This window comes from Vitis vinifera, chromosome 1 (assembly GCF_030704535.1).
Source record: "Vitis vinifera cultivar Pinot Noir 40024 chromosome 1, ASM3070453v1".
Classification (NCBI taxonomy): Eukaryota; Viridiplantae; Streptophyta; class Magnoliopsida; order Vitales; family Vitaceae; genus Vitis; species Vitis vinifera.
In genome coordinates, this window is record NC_081805.1 from 5256829 (window position 1) to 5276093 (window position 19265).

General features: G+C 38.8%; 2 protein-coding genes across 3 annotated transcripts; both read right to left on the bottom strand.

Annotated features, from left to right (window-relative positions):
• Positions 1 to 1710: 1710 nt before the first annotated feature.
• LOC100257839 (plant UBX domain-containing protein 2) lies at positions 1711 to 7774 on the bottom strand. Of its 2 annotated transcripts, none has more exons than XM_010654692.3 (3): positions 6579 to 7774; positions 3152 to 3430; positions 1711 to 2141 (listed from the first exon to the last, which is right to left on the bottom strand). In XM_010654692.3, the coding sequence occupies exons 1-3, from the start codon at positions 7464 to 7466 to the stop codon at positions 2118 to 2120; spliced, it is 1191 nt and encodes a 396-aa protein (XP_010652994.1). In that variant the 5' UTR covers positions 7467 to 7774; the 3' UTR covers positions 1711 to 2117. The 2 variants fall into 2 exon arrangements, with proteins under 2 accessions (XP_010652994.1, XP_002284867.1); XM_002284831.4 differs by having other exon boundaries at positions 1711 to 2235.
• A 446-nt stretch (positions 7775 to 8220) lies between these two features.
• Positions 8221 to 18017, bottom strand: LOC100247349 (probable inactive receptor kinase RLK902). Its single transcript, XM_002281145.4, has 2 exons — positions 9826 to 18017; positions 8221 to 9096 (listed from the first exon to the last, which is right to left on the bottom strand). The coding sequence occupies exons 1-2, from the start codon at positions 11039 to 11041 to the stop codon at positions 8489 to 8491; spliced, it is 1824 nt and encodes a 607-aa protein (XP_002281181.1). The 5' UTR covers positions 11042 to 18017; the 3' UTR covers positions 8221 to 8488.
• Positions 18018 to 19265: the final 1248 nt, after the last annotated feature.

The window sequence follows — 19265 nt, forward strand, 5'->3', positions numbered from 1 at the left end:
TTAATTTTGTTTTGAATTTTGGCCATCAAGGAAGATCAACCCATTGGTCATGGCCCACCACGACCATTTTTAAATTAGGAGATAAAAGAAAAAGAGAGAAAAAGATGGAAAAGACCATTCCTTTGGTTGGAAGCTTTTGGCTCTGTTAGGTTATGGTCATGGTACTTCCCCTAGTGATGGATTGACCCAAGTTTACAGGGGCATTTCGAATTCTGGGTTAAACACAAAGGTTGACTAACTTTTTGTAGGTGGTCTCAATCCATTAAAGTTCTTCAGTTGTTGGAAAAACACGAGTTATTACAAAATCTATCAGTTTAAAAAAGGGTAAGAGACAGAATGAAGAATAAATGTTGGATTCAAAGTGAAAAAGCAACTTAGGATACCAGGGAGACACTTTGTTTGACATTTGACACATGGAATCGGTTCCCTTCTCTTCTTTCTCAATTCAGTTTAAACTTTAGATGAAGGAGCATCAAGCAGAAAAGGCTTATGACAGTACAATCAGTTTTGTGAACCAAATGTAAAGAAGTGGAAAATGGCACAAAATTAGGCACATAAACCACTAGGAAGGCTTGTTCTGGACCACAAAAGAGCTTTCATGGGCACGTTTTATGCTTGCAAAAACAGTCATGGTCTTGTTCTTGTTTCTTTCACTTAACTTGTTGGATGCCAAGTACCAATAAAGCCATATCACTTTTGAATGTTGGCTCCTTCACCTTTCTTGGGCATTTGGTTCAAGAGAATAGTTTTGGGGGTGGCACGTCATGTTCAAGCACAATAATTCACATCATTTTTTGGGGGCCTTTCGGTTTTGGGGTTGTAGGGAGGTGCAATACGATCCCATTGGACCCATCACATGCCTCATTTCTGCACATGGGGAAAGCACCTTTTGGGGGTCCAACAAAGATTTTCATGTGATATGTTCATCCATGGTTAAATGAGCGGTATAATCCCTAATCATGTGCGTAACTAAGATGACCGATAATCGATGTGACAAAATTCAGGTACTTGGTATCGTCTTAGGCTTGAACAGATTAGATTACACACTGATCATTTGAGAGGCATATGCTCATGTTGGCTCATGGAAATGAAATGGGGATGATACAAAATTATGGTTGACGCTCCATCATTGTAACCAAGATAGTTGTGGGTCAGATTGCAGATCGGTCATTTTAGAGTTTTATGAACGTTGCTCTGCTCCACATGATGAATAGAAACAATACTTGCATGGACACCGACATTTTCCTTTCTGTGTTTCTCTTTTCCTTCCTTTTTCTTTGCAGGTAGGGGCCACAAGGTCGAGATGTTTCTTATGGCTTACGTCTCATCTCAACAGAATACTACGAACTTCAGCCAAGTCCTGGGTGATTCTCTCATGGAGTGAGGATAGAACCCCCCCTCTTGCCGCTGGAAACAGTATCACCCTTTTTGAGTCTAGCAAAATCTGATCTCAGAAAGGAGTCATTTTCAAATGGCTTTGTAAAAATGAGTGATGGATTAGGAAGAGAGAATCTGTAACGGTGTGATAAACAAAAATCAAACCAGGTTCCATTTTCAATCTGATGAAAGTTAGAAGGCATAAATGCTTTTAAGAGATAGAGGCACCACATGAAGTTTTGTATGTTCTCGGCTTCTAGCAGCTAAAGAAATCAAAATGTAAACCCCACAGTAAGCTGATTGAAACCAATTCAACCTAGAATAGAAGGCCGGTCAAGGAAAACAATGATGCTATTATTGTAATCAAATGCATCTTTTTGCCAGTCAAGAACACAGTAAAAAGTACAGAAACATGTTTTCATGACATAAAATTATCTATTGTTCACCTAAGGATGACCAACAGAGACAGAAGAAAGAGGAATTCGATGGAAAAAATACATCATGATGATAGTACATGAGGATTTTAACAATTCAGGGACCCATTATAGAAGACAAAATTTCAGCCATGTGGACCACAAAGGGTATTTTGTTTGGTGGTGCTCATGCTTGAGCAACTGCTGAATCATTTATGAGTGGTTCACTGATTTCAAGCAGTTCATTACGAAGACCAGTGAAAACAACAGAATCTGTCTCAATGGGTTTGAACTTGATAAGAGCAGAGGGGACCAGTTCCTCTTCATCTAAAGTTGTGGCTCTATCTCCTGCTGCAGGAAAATGCGGTATCACCCGACGTTTAATAACCACAGGATGTAACAGGTCAAACTCCAAACATGGTTCTTTTAGTGCAGAGCTTACAAACTGAAAATTGAAAAAAATAAAAAAAACTAAGTACAAACCACTAGAAACATGTATTGAAGTGATGATAGAAATGCAAAACTCCTTTCAACAGATAAACCAAACAGTGCATCTTGGAGTTGGGAGTGTTTGTGAAATGGTTAAATCCAGAGACTAGTAAAAGTAAATTTGCAACTGAAACTAACATGTCACATTCAGCTCCACAAGGGTTGTGTGAAAATGAAATTGATTATCTAACACAAATATGTACCATTAACTAATTGAAGGGTCAAAAACAGGGAATCAACAACATATTGGAGCATGATAACCAAAACTATCAAGTATTGGAGCATGATAACCAAAACTTGCAGAGAAATTTTAACATTCCTGTTTCAATTTTTGCATCTCTATCTTTTTTTAACAAAATCCAGAAATAATTTAAATAGATATGGTAAACTGCCTGCAACTTAATAGATTGCAGGTTGTATGATTTTTGTTCAGAGTTCACCAAAGGGCTAATTCAGGACAATAGAGAAGTTTATAGAATTGGGTTTGGTAATTTGTTATAGATGCATGATCTAAGAGAACAGTCTCAACTTGTCATTAAATTGGTCATCAGCAACAAAACATCCACATTCGAGAGGACGTAAATTTCCTCCTAGGACAGAGAGTCAATTATTTTTATCACTAGATACCCAGCACATCTAAAGAAGTCCCTGCTTGACATGGCTAATATATGCGGATGAGACAACACAAATTCAGAATATTCTATATCTAGCACTAGGTATCAGATCTACTATTCAATTGTCATCGTATGAGGCAACGATTCCAATAAAATTTACTTAATGACAGTTTAGTGTCTGAATTACACTGACAAAAACAGGTGGGAATGGAACAAGAGGAGGAAAACATCAAATAAGAAGTGGCTGAGAGGACTAACCTCATAGAGAGCACTGGTTGGTTCCCAAGGAGAAAAGACACCTTGGAGCACAACTCCATCAGGAAACTGGACCCGAATAACAGTTTTTGTGTACCTCCTCCTTGCAATTTTTGCCTGTTTTTCCTTGTATGACTTGGGGATCAAAAGCTGAGATTCTGCAATCTTTTTCTTCCTTGCATCGGCTTCTCTTTTCAGCTCTCCAATCGAGAGGTTGAAAAAAGAATCTGGCAGCTCAATTTTTGCTGCTACGCTCTCAGGCACAGAAAAGAAAACCCGGATCTAAATTAAGAAAAAACTTGATGAATATCAGATGCCATAGATGGTAGGAATGTCAGGATTATGAATCATGAATGTCAAGACACAAAATTCAAATCACATATGGATGAAAGGAAGAACCAAATTAATAAAAGATAAGGATATAATGCAGAAAACATTAATAAAACCAGAACTACTACAAGATATTATAAAGTATAGCAAAGTATAATAAATTGCTGACACCCACTAAATTCACTACTCCTAGAAGTTTACTTGCGACGGCTCTTGCTACGTCAATCACCAATAGAGAAAAAATGACATTAAAGAAGCTAACAAAAATTGATTACTTTTGGTCAGGGCAATGGACATTGGGTTCCTCTTTAGAAGTAATGTTGTGCAAGAGGAAAGTGCTTAAGTGAAGGTTCCCAGATTTGTTTAGTATTGTGTTGCACAAGAATGGTTTTCTAGCATCCAAGTTTTGGACAGGATTAGGAGATTGAATCCATATCGAATCTTCTTTATCAGAGTTAGAATTCCAATTAAGGTAAGAGTCTTAGTTGTCTAGAAGGCTTCCAAGAAAATTGCGTTCTTAGGTAGAGTTACTATTTTTTGCCGCTAGGGATTAAGGCAGTTTCCTAGGAAAGAAGTTTGACAGACACAAGGCCCTTCAAAGGTGCATTCTTTGTTTGTCAACAAAAAAGAAGAACCTGGTAGGGTTATCAGTGACATAAAAGAGGAGTTCCCTGTAAGAGATGAGAGACCAATCATCATCTCATTCAATGTTTGTGGCTTGGGATATTTGGGTTTTATCTTTACACTTCACATTGGTTCAGTGTTGCTGAGGTCAGTTGGCGAGTCACTTTATAGTCAGCAAAAGAGCTTCGCCAGAAAGAAAGTGTTACGGAGTTAGATGAGTTTTCTTCTCAAGAGCCCCACCTCCCCACAAGAAATCCCTCTGAATCTGCTCTAACCTCAATATGATCGTCCTATGTAAATAAAGCACAGACATGTAATAAATGGACAAGCTAACCAAAGTGCTCCATATCAAGGTGATCCTCCCTCCTTTGAAGATGTACTGTCCCTTCCACATTGTCAATCTCTTTTGAAACCGCTCCTCCACACCATCCCAAGCAACCACAGACTTAAAAGGCACACCCAATGACAATCCCAAGTAGGAAGAAGGGAGACTCCTGACCTTACAACCAAGTTTTGCAGCCAAATCCTCCACATTTTCCACACATCCCACTAGGATTAACTCACTTTTATCCAAATTAATTCTCAACCCCGAAATGACCTCAAACCACATGAGGGTCCAACATAAATATGTCATTTGATCCTGAGAAGCCTCGTAGAATACAAGTGTATCATCCGCGAACAATGAGTAAGACACTCGAGCCCCTTTGCCACCTTTACACCTCACCTTACAAGATATCAAAAAGCCCCCATTCACAACTCTCTTTAGTAGGCAACTAAGTGCCTCCACAACAATCACAAACAAGTACGGTGAGAGGGGATCCCCTTGCCTTAAACCCTTAGAACTTTGAAAAAAGCCTAAAGAAGTCCCATTAACCAAAACAGAGAACCTCACTATGGAGATACACTACTGCATCCACCCTAGCCATTTCTCCCCAAAACCCATCATATCTATAACCGTAAGCAAGAAGGACCAGTCCACATGATCATACACCTTCTCTATTTGCACATCACCGCACACTCATTGCTCTTCAAAATCGAATCTATAGTCTCATTAGCAACAAGAGTAGCATCTAGAATTTGGTTGCCCTCCACAAAGACATTTTTGGCCTTGGAAACCACCTTACCCACCACCAGCTTTAACCTATTGGCTAGCACTTTAGCCAGCCACTTATACAGCCCTCCCATCAATCTAATTGGCCTGAAATCCCTTAAGTCTTCTGCTCCCCTTTTTTTGGGGTCAAAACTAAGAAGGTTGCATTCAAACTTCTGACAAAATAGTTGTGGTCATAAAACTCCTTGAAAAATCCCATGACCTCCTCCTTTACAAACCCCCAAGAAGACTGCCAGAAAGCCATGGAAAAACCATCGGGCCCTAGCACTTTGTCCCCACTAAAACACACTAAACAAGCTCTTAAGAACTCTCTCATTTCTAATTTGAACATGTGGCCTCATGGGCATCTCCTAGTTGATGGTCAAGCCAGTTCACTATCCATGACAGATTTTTTGGAGTGGTAGTGTACTTAGTTCTTGATTAGGTTTGTAGTTGTAGGTTGCTTCTTTTTGTTTATGCACAAGTATACTTTTAGTGTATTGTAAAATCTTTCAACACCAAGTCAAAATGTTCCAAACCATACATTATCCTTGAATTTAATTCTTTCAAAAAACACACTGAATCAAGCACCATGATCATATCCAGAAGATTTAGGATACTGTTAGGTTTTTGGTACTTTAACCTAGAGTGCAAGATTGCTTTTAAGGTGGTAAATTTCACAAATTCCGAGATGTGGGCTTTAGTAATGATGATAGTGTTTGAAAAGCTATAAAAGTGGCTGGTAAACTCTCTACTTTAGGCAGTTAAATGCAATAATCCTGGCTGCTATAGGAATTTGATTCCATTTGGCTTGATCAAATGCCATTACTTGTCAGGGAATTGATTAAATTTCATGGGATATGATATGGATAGAGATGTCTATTATAATCAACAATTTATAACCATGCCCATTTTAGTCAAGCAGAAATAACATCAAAGATGCTACAAAAGAGAGGTATCACTCAGGCAGATTAGATACTTTGCAACCATGTAGGAAATCAGTCCATGTCATATATCCTTGTCACATAGATGTAAAGAGATGGGCATGGCTTGTTTGAAATGTAACATCACAGTGATTCTTTAGTTTCAACATTCTATGGAGAAAATAAGGTGCACTCTCATGTCACAAGAAATTACTAAATGCTCACTCTTTTCTTGGATTGGAAAGCACTGGATGCCCCCAATCCTCAGAAGATTTTCTCTCAAACCTACTCAGTTTCTTTTACAACTCTAGTAGATGATTTTAATTCTCCGTCATAAATTTAAAACCTTCAAATAGATCAACTAGGTATTAGGAAACATAAAAAATTATAAAGCAAAAGCATGCAATAATGTGACAGTGTCATAGCAACAAAGAAAAATGTCATAAACAAAGAATTACCCTACCTGCCTGTCGACCTTTTTCAGCTCAACGGGCTCTTCTACATCAGCCGCAGAAACTGGAGAAGATGAATTCTCCATCTTTTGCGGTTCCAATAATGATACTGCCATATTAATAAGAACAATGTGATCCTTTGTAGCAGATTCCATCACGGCCCACATCTCCCCACCCTCCTCTCGCAATTGAAATCCGACACACTCCAACAATTCAACCCCTCCCACAACCTCGCTAATGGCTTCCCTTATCTTTGGATTACCCATCCGAATTCTACGGAACTTGGCATTTCCTGGTTCTTTAGCTATATTCCTCAACAACTTGAGAACAACCTCGACGGAACCCTCTGAAGGCTTACCCGATAGAAAAACGCCTACCCGATCCTCCAATTCAGTTGAACCATTATCACCATTGGACAATTCTGAAGAATGCTGATTATCATTATGCTCAACCCCACTATTTACACAGCTATCGACATGAATCGTGGTCTCTTCCTCAGACGTGAAGGATTGACCGCAAATAGGACACTCGAACACATTCAAGGAATACCCATGTTTGGATCGTTTCCCAGAAGTGACCAATGAGTCAAATGGATCAAACCCGTCCACCGGTTTGCTGTTGTGCTGAAAATTGGACTTATTCTGATCGGAATTGGACTTGCGCTGATCAGAAGCAAGTGTTGTTTGAGGGAGAGGCCTGGGATTGGGCGGAGCCACGGAGGGCGGTTTAGGCTTGGTTTCGACGGGTAGAGAAGGTCGGGTATGGATGGGATTACTGGGCCCTGAAGAAGATGAACCCAAGACTCTGCCTTGGCCCTTGAATTTACCAGAGGAAGATGAGGAGAAGGGGCTGTTGACTTTCTTCATGAAACCCTTGACTTTGTCCTTCATATCATCCATTGCAATAAAAGAAGCTGAAATCAACAAAACAAAAAAGGGAGAACACCGTTAGAAGAAAAGTTGTGGGCTAATGACAATGGGTTGTTGTTTAGGGGTTTCAGTATGGATGTCGTTGTAATCTCAGAACTCAGACTTGGCGGAGGGAGAAATCGAAGAAACCGGAGGCCATACACGCACTTCAGCCGTGTGGGGCTTTGCCAACTCGGCAAATGGGTCCCATCTGTACCCACGCAATCATCATTTCTTCTGGAATAAGAAATTTCAGACATGTTAAACCATCGTGACATTTGGACTTTTTCCTTACACATTTTCTAAAAAATTCTGGAATGAGCAATCTGTGATATGTTCAGTCATCGTGACAGAGATGCTTCTTACTTCATAATAACTTTCAACTTGATAATAAAACCCTTGAAAAAAAAAAAATTCCATCTATGATATCACATGGATGGATACCGAAGAATTATTTTGAACCATTAGATGTGTTAGATTGGATCTTGACCATTCATTTCAGTAGATTTTATTTAAGCTTTTGTTATAATTTATATAGGTGTGAATATCCCATTAAACTTTTTGATACCATAGTTTGACCCGATATTAAATAACTTTTTATAACTTCTATTTTCTCGACTCACCGTTAAAAATTACCACATTCGCATCACTTCTTTTCTTTGTAAGAGATTTCCTATTTTTTATAATTAATAATTATTTTTATTTTTCAGAATATTTCTCTCGATCCTCAAAAATATTCACGGTATGATGTTAAAATGCATTTTTTCGAAACCCGTACTTAAAATTTACATATAACTAAATAAAAACAAAAAAATTAATAATATAATTACAGCAAACACCAGCTTCCTCAAACCCCCCAATCAATACAAATGCGGGAGAAAAAACGTAAGAAAGGCAAAAGAGAAAAGGGGAGGCAAACTCTAAAAGTAAATGAAAAAATCCCACAGTTGAGGCTCTGTGAGCGAGAAATGCGGCTCTCAAAAACTTCTTAAGACCAGAAACATAACCAATGGTCATGATCCATCTTCAATCTGATTAGGCTGTGGCTCATACTCCGGTAGCCCCGACCCAAAAATCAGCTCAATCTGCCTTGTCACCTCAGCCATGGAGGGGCGTCTTTTAGGGTGTTTAGAAGTACAAAGCAGAGCAAGATGTAACAGCTGAACAACTTGCTCCTCAATGTTGTCATACCTAAGAAGCTCAAGATCAAACACATCAATCGTCCCCCTTTCCTCAACCACAGACTCCACCCACCTAGGAAGCTCCATCTCTTCCTCGTTGGAAAGGGCATAGGTGGGAGCTTTGGCTGTCAGCAGTTCCAAAAGCACAACACCGAAACTGTAGACATCGGCTTTTTGGGAAACCGTATAGGAACCCCTGGTCTCTGGTGCACAATAGCCTGAATGTTTGGGTGCTGAGGTCACGGAAACCAGTTGGACTATGCCAAATTCTGTAACTAGAGCATCACAGGAATTGGTGAGCAGGATATTGGATGACTTGATGTTGCCATGGGAGACATTGGGGCCATGAGAATGTAGATATTTGATACCACGGGCAGCTCCTAAAGCAATTCTACCCCTAACTTCCCAACTCAGTGGAGCTCTCCATGCACCTCTGTCTCCTGTAACATTCGAGAAAGCTAGTGAGGCAAACACGATTCTGCTAATGGTTTATTTTTCTTCAATCTCTTCTTCTTGCTAAACAAATGTTTGACGAAATCTTAGACTGCATTCCACAAATGATGCTTGTGAAGTTCCATTCAGCATCACAAAATAAGACTCTAGTTTGATCTGTAACAGTAATCCAATTTCCAGATTTCCATACTTTTGAATTATAGCTATATCTTTATGTTTAATTAAAACCTCAAGTATTTTCTTTAAGAATTATGAGAAAATATTCCACTGAACTTAAGTGTTTAATTTGGGAAATGAAGTGACAGAAATTGGTTATCAACTTTCATTCACTCATCATAGTGCTAGTGCTGTTCTTTTAAGTCATCAATCATCAATGGGGTCTAATAATTTGTAATTTAGCATTCAACTAAAAAGACCCAGACGAAACAGGGACAAACTAACCAGAAAAAGGACTCTAATTTTGAGATACAAAGACTCTTGATATAAACTCCAACACAACAAGAACGATCAGAATGTTAAGAAAAAAAAAAACAAAAAGACAAACTATAAGTTCGCATTGTATTTGGAATTTGGGACTGTAAAATAAAGTCATGGCAATTCATCATGAAAATGACCACAAAAAGTACAGTTCAATTATAGTGAAACAAATCGATGGTTTGAATGAGACCTCAAAGCAAGGAAGGGAAAAAAACATGAAAGGAAAATCAAAGGCTTACCATGTAAAAGTGAGGACAAGTTTCCCATGGGCAAGCAGTCATAGATAAGAAGCTTCTCATCCCTGCCGTAATAATATGCTCTGATAGATGCCAAATTTTCATGAACCATCCCTCCTAACCTTGCAACCTCCTCCAGAAACTCCCTCTCATAAACACATATATTTCTCAATCTCTTCACAACCACTTCAACCCCTTCCCCCACCATAGCCTTATAAGTAGTACCACATGTCCCCTTCCCCAACACCTCAGCTGAGGCTCTCAACAGCTCCTCCAAATCAAATACACTTAAACCATTCCCCAAAAACACCAACCCATTAGCATTCCTAATTTTCTCAACTCCATTTGCTGCCTTTTCTGCTGGAAACCCATTTATCCCACCACCGTTTTCTCCCATATCAACTGGTTGATTGCTAGGAATTTCAAATTCAGGCCCTGATCTTGTCGTCCTCCTATATTTTCTAAAAAAAATCAATACAACTATAATAATTAAAACCAGACCGATGACGGAAGCAATGACAATTCCAGCAATCGCTCCACCGGAGAGCTTATTTCCACTGTCGGGGCAAGACGCAAGGGGGCTACCACATAGTGAATTCCCTTGAAATGCATCTGAGCCAAAATTTCTAAGACCTTTTGGAATAGAGCCACTCAATCTATTGTAAGAAACATTGAAGTCGCGCAACTCGAGGTTCAAATCTGGAATAGACCCGCTGAGTTGGTTTCTCTCCAAATACAAAGTTCTCAACTTTGTGAGATTCCCAAACCCCTGCGAGATCTCGCCGGATAAATTATTTCTCGACAAGTCCAAGCGAACAAGGTTATTCAACAGGAAGAGTCCCGCCGGTATCTGGCCAGAAAACTGATTATCCTGCAAGAATAGCCGCTGGAGTTGCGTACAGGAGCCCAAATCCGAGGGGAGGTTACCGGTGAGGGAGTTCCCCCGTAGACTGAGATCGCGGAGTTGGGTAAGGTTACCGAGTGTGTTGGGGGGAATATTACCTGTGAGGTCGTCGGCGGGAAGGCGTAGGGAGGTAACGCGGTCAGCATCGCACTGGATACCTTCCCAGGAACATGTGTCGGTACCGTTCCAGATGAGGGTGCTGCCGCGGACGGAGTCGCGGAAGGCGAGAAGGGCAGCTCTGTCGGAAGAAAGGTCAGGTTTAGCGGGAGGGAAGTAGAAGAAGAGGAGGAGCAGTGTGAAGAGGTGAGAGTACATGTGTGGAGTTTAGGGAAATCCGGTGGGTAAGTTTTTGCATTGCATGGGGGGTTTTGAAGGAACTCTGAACTCATAATCAGATTTTAAATATTGCATGATGGTTTTTTCATATTTCTTGTGCATGGACTTGGTCTACAGACTCTACACACGGACCTTTTTTTTTGCCTAAAACCCCCAGGAAAAGTCCATTTTCAAACCCCTGCAACTCTTCCAAACAACGAATTAATCAAATCACCTCTTGAGTCTTCGCATTCAACTAATTAATAACACGGGTTTTGACATAGAAACAAAATACTTTCATTTTCTCTTCCTGCAACTTTTTTCCTTCTCGCCTGCCCTACCACTCAACGACCTCTCTCTCTTCTTCTTCCTTGGCTGCTTTTTTCCTTTTTTTTTTTTTTTAATTATTATTATTATTAATTACACATTACATTCCAACGCCACGTCCAATTTCCTAGTAACGGATATATATTTCTTTTAACATTACAATTATTTGGCTTTTCAACTTAAATGGAAAGAGACTGGGCAACAATCATTTGCCACTACATCTTATTCCTCTTCTGTAATTGTGTTGACCGATACATTATTCGTTATTTATGTATATTTTATATTTTGTTGCAGGAAACAAACAACTAAACAATTCCTACAACTGCCCAACACCCACGGCTTTTAAGCTCCTTAAATTCACCGTTTGATCCCTCTTTTATTTGAAAGGAATGAGACAATAACTACTTACTGGATGCAAGTGGTTGGTTCCCCATATCGTCCATAACCTTGTTTTCCCTGCAAAGTCCACATTTAATGTTGGGAAGAAGAAAACACGCACTTAGTTTTGACTTTTGAACCTTGACACTGTGTTGGCTTTGATCACAACGCGGTTACGGAGCGCTTGACATGAAGATTGTGACATCGGGGAAAGAGACTTAGGGAAGAGAACGTGTCAAAACTTTTTGTAAGGTCCAACTTCATCCTCCGCATCACCCACGGAGACGGAGACTTGCCTTTTGCCTTTCGCACTCTGATTGTTTTGTTACATATACCGAATTTTCAAGAACCAGGATGGGGGGCAGGGGACTCCTTCCACCCGGGGTCAGAAAATTTTATCTGCTATTAATGAAAATTTAATCACTTTCCAATATGAAAATATCCTCCACCTTTCTGCCTAGATTTTTCCTCAAAAATAGATGAAAAACCATGTAAGCAAAACATGGAGACTACATTTAACATAAATATGAGTTTTATATAATATTCTAAAATTCCTGTCTGATAAAAATGATTATTTGATATTTAATCATAATAATTAGGAGCTAAATTGAAATAAGGATGAAATGATTTTTGTAATTTACCTTGCAAAATAACAGCAGTTTACCTACTACACTGCTAAAAGCAATGTTGGCAACTTGGGAACCACTTGTTCATCGTTTAATGGACATGCCATACATTATGGGAAAGGATTTCCCAAGGAAGATGTCGCTTATTCAGCTAGCTAGCTAGCAAACGGGGAATATCAAGCTTTAAGCTTGCAAACAAGGGTTCACATTCATGTAGAAATCAAGAAACAACTTAAGCTTATAACCCATATTTCATTGCTTGTTTCATAGACGATCGAGGGATTGATCCTATTTTTGGCCTGCTCATATAAAACACTTAATTCAGCACTCTGGAACAGCTACTCAACTCCATTAACCACACAATCCAAGGAACAGTGGCCAAACTGGCAAATGGATTATGAATCCTAAACATTGTCTTCAAAATTACTATCACTCCCAATTATCCAGTCATCAAGAACTCGAGTTACTTCACCCTAATGAATCACCTCAAGAACGAAGCAATCAAGCAATTGGGGGCAAAAGGGCCCTTTGTGTTTCTCACCATGTGCAACCAGCATCAAAGGATGGGCAAAGTTTTATTGGGTTTAGGCCTATGATAAAGATAAGCTTTGCTGCTCTTGGTATGGGAGCCGGAGACAGACTGAGAAGATAACAAGGAACCTACTGGGTAGCAGATGGAAATGGTAAGGGAATAAACAAACTATTGTGGACATGGTGATAACTGATAATACACTAATACATATGGAAAACAGTTCCACAGAAAGGGAACCTACTGAAACACAGCAATGATGAACCAACCCAACCCAGGAGCAACACGTGTTTGTTCAAACATGTCCCCTCAACATTTTTTGGGGAAATAAAAAGAACTACCATGTAATAGGAGTGCAAGTGGTGGCCCCTCAACTGTTGTTTGGCATGTGCAAACGGCAAAAGAGAAGAATTACAAGGGTTGGAATCTGAAATAAAGGATGGATTGTCCCTCTCGCAAATCCCAAGAATGGAAAATGGTTCTACAGCAGAAGAAAAGAAAAGAGAAGAACAATATAGCAATGTACATGATGAAAGCACAGCACTAGTGTTTAAACAAAACAGTTCCCACCGAACTTGCAACTAATTGAGAATATGACACATAAAAGGGTAGTAGACCACCACTAGCTTGCCACAGCTCAGGTGGTATCGGGAGGAATTCTAAAGTAAAAGAAAAGCCAAGCGTAATGTGGATGATGCCACAATGCCTAAATCAGTGTGGCTATCCATTTTTTTTATTATTATTATTTGATAGACTATTAATATGGCATGTATATAAATCTGCACATGATATTAAATATCTAACATAAGTTCAAGGTTAAAATGAACAATTTGCCTCAATTTCATGAACATTACTAAACAAATTGTTTAGGGTCCAGCTACGATACTAATTTGGTACACACTGAAAAAATGAGACCAATCCAATTGTGCTATATTTACATTTAGATCCCATTGCTTAGTATCAAATTCAGTCTCATTACTTGTACTTGATCTTATTCTATTGTATCTTAGTCCCATTGTTTGTATCCTCACCCAATAACTTAAATTTTATCATGTACTTTTAATTATCCAAATGAAAAGTTTGGTATGCACCTCTTTGGTATCTTAAACTTTTCCAATTGTTTAACAGAAGATGAAAAATACCAATTCAAGCATCTAATAAATTTTTATAATTAAACTCTAATTCACACCTACTACACAACACAACCATGCAAACAGGATTTAAGCAACAAGACTACTTTTTGGATTAGACTCAATATATCAAATCCAGGTTCAAATCCAATCTGTTTTAAAAAAGTGAAACATCATGTAAAGAACCCTTCTTCACTGAAGACATAGCTTAAAAACATGATTATCAGCAGTTTTCATAGTTGCCAGCTTGAAAAATGCATCATGGATTGTATTTGTATTTTACCAAAAGCATGTGAGAGGCATTTAAAAAAAAAAAAAAAACCACAAAAGGCTGCAACCTGAGTGCATAAGGAGGTATGGGGCATTGAAAAAAAAACCATAAAACAAAAAAAGAAAGGAAAATGCCCCAAGAGTTGAAAAACAAAAGATTATAAATTGAAATCCAACCTGCCAGTAAGATCCAACAAAGAGAGATCAAAGATTTGAGATTCATCATAGAGAGTTCTAATAAAAAGATCTTTTGGTGACTAATCCAACAGCTCCTGCTCTTTAAAAGTTCAATCATCATGCACTCTCCAAATGCACTAAAACAGGTAGAAACTCTCCACACCAATCTTTTATCTCTTCCCCCCTCCAGGTCCATGCCATTTTAAGAGCAAGTCTTGATATTCCTTGGAAGTACATAATGGATCCCAAATAGCAAAAAGAAAAGGTCCCAAAGCAAGCAAGCAAGCTTTCTTGCAATGGATAAGAATATGGTTTCCTAATTCCTGTCTCCTTGCACAAACATCATCCATTACTAAATGCCAACCCTCATATGATAAGCTGACCAAATGTAATGATCTTTTACCACACAGCCTCCCACCCAAAAATCACAAGCCTTAGCTGAAGCACCTGGAATCCAAAGTTCCTAAGCATGGAAGTTCATAGAACTCGCAGAAGAAAAGGAGGAATTGAATGCTTTAGCGTAAAAGCATCCATTCTTTCCTTCTCTCCACACTAAGGTGTCCTTCCATCTGTTTGCAGAGGCAGTAGATGAATGTGCTCAAGCTCAATAGCCACTAGCTCCAACTCTCAATCATGAAATGACCTCCAAAAGCAAAGAGACTCTAAATACCTCTCCCCTCCTGCACCACACCCACAAGTCTCCCTACTTCCACATTTCTATCCAAAGCAATTCTAAACAAGGATGGGTGGCCCTCTTCAAGAGAAGACTCCTAAAACCATCTGACCAACAAAAGATAGGTTCTCAACCCCTTCCTTACCAATATGAGTCCTAGGCCAAAACCCCTCCCATAGACACCTTATAGCTTTTCAAAGACTTTCACCATATACCTTGTCCACTTTGGAACTCCACCTGCCATCCATCTTCCCAAATGTTATATTCTTTCATTAATATCTCAAGATTTTTATAAATTGGGAAATTGACAGCAAAATATGTATATGGAAAAAAAAATATACATTATAGAAGTGAGCCAAAAAAGTGTATAGGAGTTTTTTAGAACCAAAAATGTTAAAGGACCTTTTCACAGATAAAATAGAATTTATTACCAAGACACTTGACATACGAAAAGACCATTTAACCTTTAAAAGAAAACATAAGGTTCAGAAAAGGGCTTCAAACCCACTGCCTAGTTTACTTGGGCATCTAGGCAGCTCACATTCTGTATCTTTTCAGTAGATTTTTCCTTTCTTCTTTGCCCCTTTTTGAGTGGTACAAACCAAATAACCCCTATCTCTCATCCCTTCCTCAGGGGAAGGATAACATCATCCATCTTAAGAAAATAAAATGGAAGATCATATCTTGGCATAGGATGTAACATATCAACCTCCAGGCATAAACTTTAGGCCTTCTCCTTTTTCTACTTCTAGAATTAGAGCAACATCCACAGCACAGCAACTACGAGTGGAACTTGGACAGGCAACAACTACACAACATTAACAACTTGCAGAGGATTACCCTAGGAGCAACATTGATTTTTTTGTTTTAGGCAAAGGTCATTTATGTTAACAATGTCCAACAAAAGGATGCATAAAAGCATACACGATGTATACAAGGATGCCAAAATGCCAGCAACATTGATTAATCTTCAAAAGATTTTTGCAGGAAAAAAAAAAATCAGGGGAAAAAATAAGAAAAACATATAATTGGTTTCATCACAAAAGTAAACATAAAAGCATTCAGATGCATACAAAGGATGCCAAATTGCAGCAACATTGATTAATCTTCAAAAGATTTTTGCAAAAATAAAAAAATAAACCCAATTAACCCGATATCAACCCGAGCTTAAAGGAATGAGGTTTGGATGGACTTAGGTCGAGTACCTCAGGTTAGAAGTTAGGTTGGGTTGGGATTAGATTAGCCATCAGCCCGATCAAACCGCCCAAATTGCAGCCCTATTTATTTATTTATTTTGTAAGGGGGCTTGGGTTAGGGTATCAAAAAAGCATCTATGGATTTTGAGTTGCCAATGAAGCATTCCAAACGGTCAATCAAGCTTGCTGCTTTCCAACAATTTCCCATCTAGGAAGGGCTATATAAAATTCTCCCACACCATCAGGTAAAGGTCACCATCACAATCATTTCTTGCCACTCCCATGCCTATAATGCTCCCCCGCATCCAATAGAAGGTTTGTTCCTTAGCTATTGCTCTTATTCGTTTTGAATCAAGAAAATGAAATTCTATTTTCTCAAGACAATCATCTTAAATAATAATGATAATATATGTAACAAAAACTTCTTCTACCTCCACTTTTATAATATATCCCCCTTCCCCTTGCTAGTGATATTACTAATCACCATGATAAAGATTAGAGCTTACAGTGGTTCAAGAGAAAGAGAGAAAGGAAGAAAGGGAAAGGGAAAGGGATTTGGCTCTTTCCAAGATACCAGCATTCTAAAAAGCTATTTGAGTGTTTTTAGGGCCAATAGGGAATGACCTGGGAAAAAAGAGACGGTAATAAGACAATCTAAGCCTTCTAATTTTCATAGAAGTTTAGGTGTTTGAATTTGAGAAAGGTTCTCAATGCTAACCCATGAAATGCACATATCTGCTCATTTCCAAATACAACATTTTTCAAAAGAAGCTTAGGCTTTCCAATTTACAATTTTCTGAAGGAGAATCCCTGCTCATCTTGTCAATGAAAGGATATGGAGTTCCCAAGTGATGCATAACGCATTGTACATGGCATGATAGATAATATAAATTTGAAGAAAGGGGAGGAGGAAAGGGGAAAAAGGGAAAAGTGCAACAATTACGAATTTCAACATAATCTTAGTGGTAAAAGAGAGTAATAGGGGATCGAAGGAGAATATTTATTGTCAAAAATAAGAGCATTTGAGGATTTAGTAGGAAAAGGAAAGGTGGTTATTAAGGACAGCTTCTTAGTAAGATTATGTTAGGATTCTTAGAAATCCATTTTGTAATAGAGAATGAGGACATCTTTGCACTTTCAAGATATCCTACTTCCTCAGATAGTAAGAGCATGAATTTAGCTTGTTATATCATATGTTCCATGCAGGAAGGCGAGATTGCGAAGTGATCGGAGAAAGCAAAAGCCAAATAGTCTAACATCCTCAACAAAGGTTCCTATGGTGCATTTTATCCTTGCTAACTGGGCTGGAAAATCCAGAGCCAAACAGTCCAGACACAAGCTGCTAACTCAGTTTGCAATGACTATGTATGATAAATGGGCAACAATGAATCCTTCTTGTCTCCATATACCAAACCAAAGGACGATGCAACTCTGGCCTCAAATAATGCCTCTTGCCAAATCACCAAACAAAGCCCTCACTACCACCTCAGAGAAGCTGCCAATAGGGGCTGTTGTAAGAACACTAACCACAGCACCAAAAGCTGCTCATAGGGCTTAAGGCTCTGGCGGCCATATTTGATCCTAAGGTTGCAGTTAAGCACCAGGGTGCAAGATCCTCAATTTGGGGACAATGTTTCCTTAGGACATATAAATAGCCCATGGATTCACCTCTTCAAGAGGTTAATTCATTCTACTTACCTAGGGTTGCCACTAGGTGCTTCATTTAAATTAGTAAGGAAATGGGACTTGGTGGAGGAGGTGTTTTAAAAGATGCTCACTTTGTGCAAGCGGCACTATTTGTCCAAAGGAGGGAGACCCACTTTGATTAGAAGTACTCTATTTAGTCTCCCAATTTACTTCATGTCTTTGTTTGTTATCCTAAAAAAAGTGAGTCAAAGGTTAGAGTAGATTCAAATAAACTTCCTATGGGACAGAGCAAAGCTTGCAAAAAAAAGGCCCATCAGGTTAAGTGGCCTTTACTTTGCATGGACAAAAAGAGTGGAGGTCTAGAAATTAGAAATTTCTCTATTTTGAACCAGGCTCTCCCAAGTAAATCATGATGGAGATTTGCAACCGAGAGGGACCCTTTTTGGAAGTGGGTTATTTCTCAAAAATTCAAGATAGTAGAAGGAGGTTGGTGCTCAAGGGAAGTGAGAGATGCTTAAGTGGTGGGTGTGTGGAAGGCAATTAGAAAAATATGAGACTTTGCCAACAGCAAAGTTCACTTCTCTATTGGCAATACAAGGAGAGTTAAGTTCTAGAAAGATGGATGGAGTAGAGACTCATCTTTGAAAGATCCTTTTCCATCTTTGTTCTCTTTAGTTACAGACAAAGATGCATGGGTAGTGAAGGTTTGGGAGCCATATGAAGAAAATGGTTGGTGGAGTCATTGCTTTTTCAAACAATTTCATAATTAGAGGCTAGTAGTGACAATTTTTTTCCAAAAACTCCAAGCTAGTTAAGTTATAAGAGAGGAGATTGATGGTTTGAAGTGGAAGGGTTCCAAGAGCGACAAGTTCTCTATTAAATCCTTATAACTCTTTAGTTCAATGAAGAAATGAGTCTTTCTTTGCAAGCTATGTTTGGAACCCTTGGGGTCCTTGTGAAGGTGGGTTTTCTATGTGGGAAGCAACATAGGATAGAATCTTGACAATTAAGTAGCTTAAAAGGACAGTTGGAGTATGCCAAATGGATGCCACATTTAAAAAAAAGGAGTTAGGTAATCATTTGCTCTTTCATTGCCCTCTGGCTACTATCCTGTGAAAGCTGATTTTTTTCTTTGTTTGGTGTGCCTTGGGTGTTTCATTCTTCTATTAAGAGAAACTTTATTGAACTAGCATTGCTTTTTTGAGGGCAAGAAGTGGAAAAATGCTCGGGCATCTCCAATGTGCTTGTTCTGGACGCTTTGGATGGAAAGA

Bases quoted from the DNA above. Each gene is read 5' to 3' on its own strand.
- LOC100257839 (XM_002284831.4), bottom strand. From the start codon at position 7,466: ATGGATGATATGAAGGACAAAGTCAAGGGTTTCATGAAGAAAGTCAAC. The intron at 3,431-6,578 runs GTAGGGTAATTC...TTCTTAATTTAG, and splicing joins TGAAAAAGGTCGACAGGCAG to ATCCGGGTTTTCTTTTCTGT. The intron at 2,236-3,151 runs GTTAGTCCTCTC...TTCAATTTTCAG, and splicing joins CAACCAGTGCTCTCTATGAG to TTTGTAAGCTCTGCACTAAA.
- LOC100247349 (XM_002281145.4), bottom strand. From the start codon at position 11,041: ATGTACTCTCACCTCTTCACACTGCTCCTCCTCTTCTTCTACTTCCCT. The intron at 9,097-9,825 runs GTAAGCCTTTGA...CGAATGTTACAG, and splicing joins CTTGTCCTCACTTTTACATG to GAGACAGAGGTGCATGGAGA.